The sequence below is a fragment of the Postia placenta genome (genome assembly GCF_002117355.1).
Source record: "Postia placenta MAD-698-R-SB12 unplaced genomic scaffold POSPLAscaffold_8, whole genome shotgun sequence".
NCBI classification, from domain to species: Eukaryota; Fungi; Basidiomycota; class Agaricomycetes; order Polyporales; family Adustoporiaceae; genus Rhodonia; species Rhodonia placenta.
In genome coordinates this window covers 316,626-321,553 of record NW_020169839.1, presented here as the reverse complement: position 1 = coordinate 321,553, position 4,928 = coordinate 316,626, and the positions used below count along the sequence as shown (strand labels likewise).

The 4,928-nt window shown below is 48.2% G+C and overlaps 2 protein-coding genes across 2 annotated transcripts; one reads left to right on the top strand and one right to left on the bottom strand.

Annotated features, from left to right (window-relative positions):
• Positions 1-210: 210 nt before the first annotated feature.
• On the top strand, positions 211-1,006 carry POSPLADRAFT_1046832 (hypothetical protein; the record flags this gene model as incomplete). Its single annotated transcript, XM_024479129.1, has 2 exons — positions 211-291; positions 398-1,006. The coding sequence occupies 2 exons, from the start codon at positions 211-213 to the stop codon at positions 1,004-1,006; spliced, it is 690 nt and encodes a 229-aa protein (XP_024338232.1).
• Positions 1,007-2,355: 1,349 nt separating this feature from the next.
• Positions 2,356-4,599, bottom strand: POSPLADRAFT_1145420 (hypothetical protein; the record flags this gene model as incomplete). Its single annotated transcript, XM_024485798.1, has 9 exons — positions 2,356-2,388; positions 2,752-3,052; positions 3,404-3,419; positions 3,477-3,614; positions 3,682-3,683; positions 3,741-3,823; positions 3,878-3,975; positions 4,440-4,474; positions 4,544-4,599. 9 exons carry the CDS (start codon positions 4,597-4,599, stop codon positions 2,356-2,358), a joined length of 762 nt encoding a protein of 253 aa, XP_024338231.1.
• Positions 4,600-4,928: the final 329 nt, after the last annotated feature.

The following is a 4,928-nucleotide window of genomic DNA, read 5'->3' as shown; positions in this document are numbered from 1 at the left end:
TACTACGCGAGCCACCTGGCAGTCGTGTGCCAGTGCAACAGGACTTGTTTTCCTGAGTAAAAGTATAAGACAATAGTAATTCTGTGCGAGAGCCACAACGCGCTCTGATACTTGAATGGCGCTCGCCGATACCCAGGGTTCTGTATGCTGTCATGTATATAAAAAGGCAGAGCGACCAGCTTTGATACCATTCGCCGTTGTCTTCCCAATATGAGTCGCTCAGACCTCTACAGGAGTGGAGATACCACCTCGCCTAAGCTCGACAACGTCCGCAAAGGCACGGACATGAAGGTCGACAGTGACAATTGAGTCATCCCGAGTACGTGCTTTTCATAACTGTCACAGGAATAAGATTCACCGTGATACAGGTTCTGGGGGTGTCTCGTTGTTCACGTAGCTTCAATCCGGCTGGAAGCCTCACTTTGCGTGGGACCTCCCTAAGTCCGTCAGCCTCGGCACTGGATTGACCGGAAAGAACGACCACGGCACTCACTGGCTCATCGCGCTTACTAATGCCATGATATTCGACGAGTATGTGAGCCTCCTCCGTGCACTCATCTCGAAGTGTAAGAAAGCCGGTATTCGTGCTGCCAAAGAGGGGGCCGCAGAGGCGTTCACCGCCCACATCCCTCTTCCAGCTGCAAATAGCGCTTCGAAGACCATCCGCGTCGTCTTCAATGCTCTTTCCGCCGTCTATCGCGACATGCCTGAGATCGCTGGCTGGGACGAGAACGGCTACGCATATGTGGGCGTTCTCGCCTGCGCCCACAACAGCGGCGAGTTCAGCTTGGAAAGCGCGGCATGGAGCGGTGAAGGGGCGGAGAGCACGAAGGCACAAAGATTCATCGCACAGGCGGTTGCTGTCCACATGCAGACGGAGAAGCAGAGGTTGGTGTCAGCGGCGGATGAATTGTATGAGGCGGTGAACACGAACAACGACCATGCAGTCTTAACTTCTGTTCTGAAGCTGGACAATCCCCAGAACCCGTTGAGTGTGTTTGTGTAGTGGTGTCTCGATCGATTTGTATGAGATGCATACAATACTGCTGGCTTCTACGATTGTATGACACGTAGGCGCGTGAGTACTTTGTCGAAGATTGTCCACACGGCATCGCATTCCACGCAAGTATATGTGGGGAGCACAAGAGCATAGCAAAAGAGGGATGTACGATTAGGTGCACTTGGCCCAAATCTCCGAATAAACCTGTGCGAAACCATTGGTGCTTCCTCTAGGATTGACATTGGGACATGAACACAGAATATTGAATATATGTATAGGAACGGTGCAATCTCCTCAATAACGTCATCACTGTCATACTGGATTTCGTACCAATCACGCACCATGATGTCTAGTTTCTTCCTATTGCGCGCGGTTTCTGATTGTTGGCCTTTACTCCGCGTTGCCAACGAAGCTACAGCAAGCCACACTTTTTCTCTCTGCCCCAGGCCAAAGGTGATGAAGATACGAGTTACGTTATCGCACTGCAGCCTCTGATTGTGACAGCAAAGGCTACGAGAAGGGCGGTGTAACTCGAGATGAGGCTTAGAAAAGATATGGAGATCGCCGGAGCTCGGATCGGGAGGACAGATCTCCCTGTGCATCTCACCGGTGCATACACCATCGTCCAACGCGCCTTTTTTGAATACATGACTTGCGTTTCATATTCGTAGTCGCGTTGCGCGCGTCAGATATCCGTCTACATATATTCCTCTGATGATTGAAGTGCTCGTTGATCAGTCAGCTGACCATGTAGATCAGGCCTAATTCGGACACCCATCTGGGATACCATTTTTTTAATCAAAGCGGTCATGCAGCGCAGATTCTTCTTTTGGTGATTCAAGTACAGCAGTACGGCTTCCTTCGCTTCTACATAAACACTTCTACTGGGTCGTGAAACAGGCAGATCGTGGAATCAATGGAAAGACTCCTGTCGCTACCACGTACCGCCAAGCGTGAGTTTTCCCTCTCTGCAACGATCCCTTAATCTCCATCAGCCTGAGCTACGATGATGAGTATTGAGGCTGGGAAACGAGACTAGATCACTTTGCATATGCGCAAGTTGCCCCGTGTATTTACAAGGCGGCGATATTTCCAAATGAACAGGGGAACTGAAGTGGGCTAAGGTCACCGCGCACCCGGCATTTCGCATTATACGCGTGCACTGCGCCTTGAGGTGATTGCGAAGCGGTCCCGGGGTGTTTATATCTCGCGTATTGGTGCGTTGTCACGTCGGTTCATTTGTACCTAACCCTCGCTCGCGTTGAAATTCTAGCGCGTCATGTCGCCATCGCTGCTAATGGAAAGCCTCTCCTGTGCTTGTATTGCGAGGCATATAATCAGCCTCGAGGCATATGTCATTTGACAGCTCTGATGTCAATCGGAAAGACCTAGACAGCCTGTATGAGGTACATGCTATAGCCAGTATGGCGAAGGTAGGGATAAGAGAGCCCGGAAATGAGAGAACAGCATTGATGACGCTGTAGATGCTTTAAGGAGCTCAAAAGCTCAGGAGGCGGCTCAAGATAAGTCGAAAAGATATCAAAGCAAGATAAGGGACGGAAGGTCGATGTGCATATCTCTAATAGTAGATTGGAGAGTCTCGCAAGTATAAGGGTAGAGAACAAAGTGTAGCCAGAACATGCCATCAGCACGATATTTGTCCGGCCCGCGAACCGGTCGGTGACGTTCACTGAGACAGCATTTTTGGGTCAGGTTAGACAAAGCGCTTCGATCCAGATACTCAGACTCACCGGTTTACTTTGTTCTCGGTCTAAAATATTATTCGAGATCACAGTGATCTCTTCTTCATCAACCACATTGTCGCAAGCTCCGTGCTCACTAGAAGCTTCCTCGGCCAGAGGCACCAATCCACGTTCATCTGCCCCAGGGGAAGGTTCTTCGCCGAAGTACAGATGGTTGCTACTTTCAGAGTTTATTGTGTCATCAAGGTCGGTCTCCTGGTGGTCCAAGTCATCTTCAAAAGCGAGAGGGCTGCTCTCAAGCATCTCCCCCATGTTACCAATAATCCTCGATGCAAACCTGGGAAATGAGCTGCCATACGAAGAGCAGGTATTTCCAATGCTGTCAGAGCTAGTAGACAGTTGGCGAAGATTGAGGAAGAAACGTTGGATTACAACAGTGCTGATTCTGTATTACGACTGTCAGATATTGTGAGAACCAATTCAGGCAGAGAATATCCGCACAGCTCCGAAGCACCTGTAAAGCTGAAGACACCCTGGTTATGTTATGTTACTAAATGTTGAGTTTCTCCATAGCCACTATATATGCACACTGACCTTTGTAAGCAGTAATGCGACAATGTTGGCTACATTCAGCGCAACTACTACTCTGTAGATACTCATGGTTTGCAGGTACAGGGATGTTATAAAATGAAGAACATACGCAAAGTGGGCAATTCCTGTGTATACAGATGTTTATGTGAACAGTTCGCAATCATTATAAGCACAGGACACACCATCCCGGATGAGTATAGTCATGAGAGATCCTCCGCCGTCGGACGAAGCAATTGTTCCGCGGGAGCGTGCGGCATACCATGTTGCGACAACAACAAGGAGATTGGAGAGAACAAGGCATACTTGAGAAATAAGGATGGCTAAGGAAAAAAAACCGTTTGTCAGCATTCAGGAGGTCACTGAGCTCTCTTCACTCAGAAACTTTACATCTTAGCAGACATTTGAATGTGAAACTATAAACTCAAGATAGGAACACTGTAACGTACTCAATAGTAGACGCGAATGTCAGGCTTGTCCACAGAGTGCAGGAATCGGGTGTATACATTAAGGAGGTGACGGAAATGATGTACTGAAACATGTGAGTGAGTGAATGAAAGCACGCCTGTATCGAAGTACGACGTACTATATTCTGGCTAACTGGAACAAGCCCCAGTACCATCACGACAGCAGCCATTTTCCACCGCAAGCCATTGATAGCATAGACTCGTATTGCAGCAAAACCTGGACACCACATCACTGAACGCGAGCATAGTATCATAAAGAGAGAGAGAGAGAGAGTATACCTGCTTGAGCAAAATACAGACCAATGAGGGGAGCAGTGCCCACCACATCGCCAATGTAAAGACTTGCACCCGTGTGAGCTCACACGTCAATGAGGCAGCTGACACTTCATATTATTGAAATCAGACGTCACCTCTAGAATATAAACTCAGACCGAGAAAGTTTATAAGACACTGTAACTCACTCTGCACGATGAAACCATTGTGTCGTATATGAATGCAATGAAATTTACAAAAGCCATGGTCTGAAGGGCCACATATATTGCGCTCGCTCCTGTGATTCTGCGAGACCAAACAGTTCGGTATTCTTGGTCGAAGGAGATGATATAATTGTATATGAACATTGCTTATGTTGTCGTGGGTAAGATCTGCATCAACAGCGCTTATGAGAGTCGTGCCACTGACCGAAAGCAGCATTGCTAATTTGAGTGCCTATCCAACTACCGAGGGGACAAGTCATCGTACTCTTAGACAATTTTGTGAGATGCTAGGCAAGTGCGAATACTCACCCATACCAAGCGATGCTAATTTGCTCGGCGCTCAGGCTAGATGACTCAGATGACATTGTGCGTATGAAAGACGATTTGAAGTCTTGCCAGAAGTTTGAGGGCACCGCTCTGAGGACTAGCATCCGATATATATATATGTTAAAAGGGCCGCCACCTATCGGGCCCGGAGTCATAATGTTAGCTGATTGATCGAAGTGAAATCGAAACAAGGCAGTGTGGCGTGATTGAAGACTAGCAACCCAGATAGACATTTCTGTCGCGCTCCTGTGCCGATTGTCATGGCAGGCGACCTCCGTATTGCCTGCATCCAAGCAAATATACTGTCTCGGACTGGCCATTAATATTTAGTACTGACGAATGATATGAATACGCACATGCTGCTGAA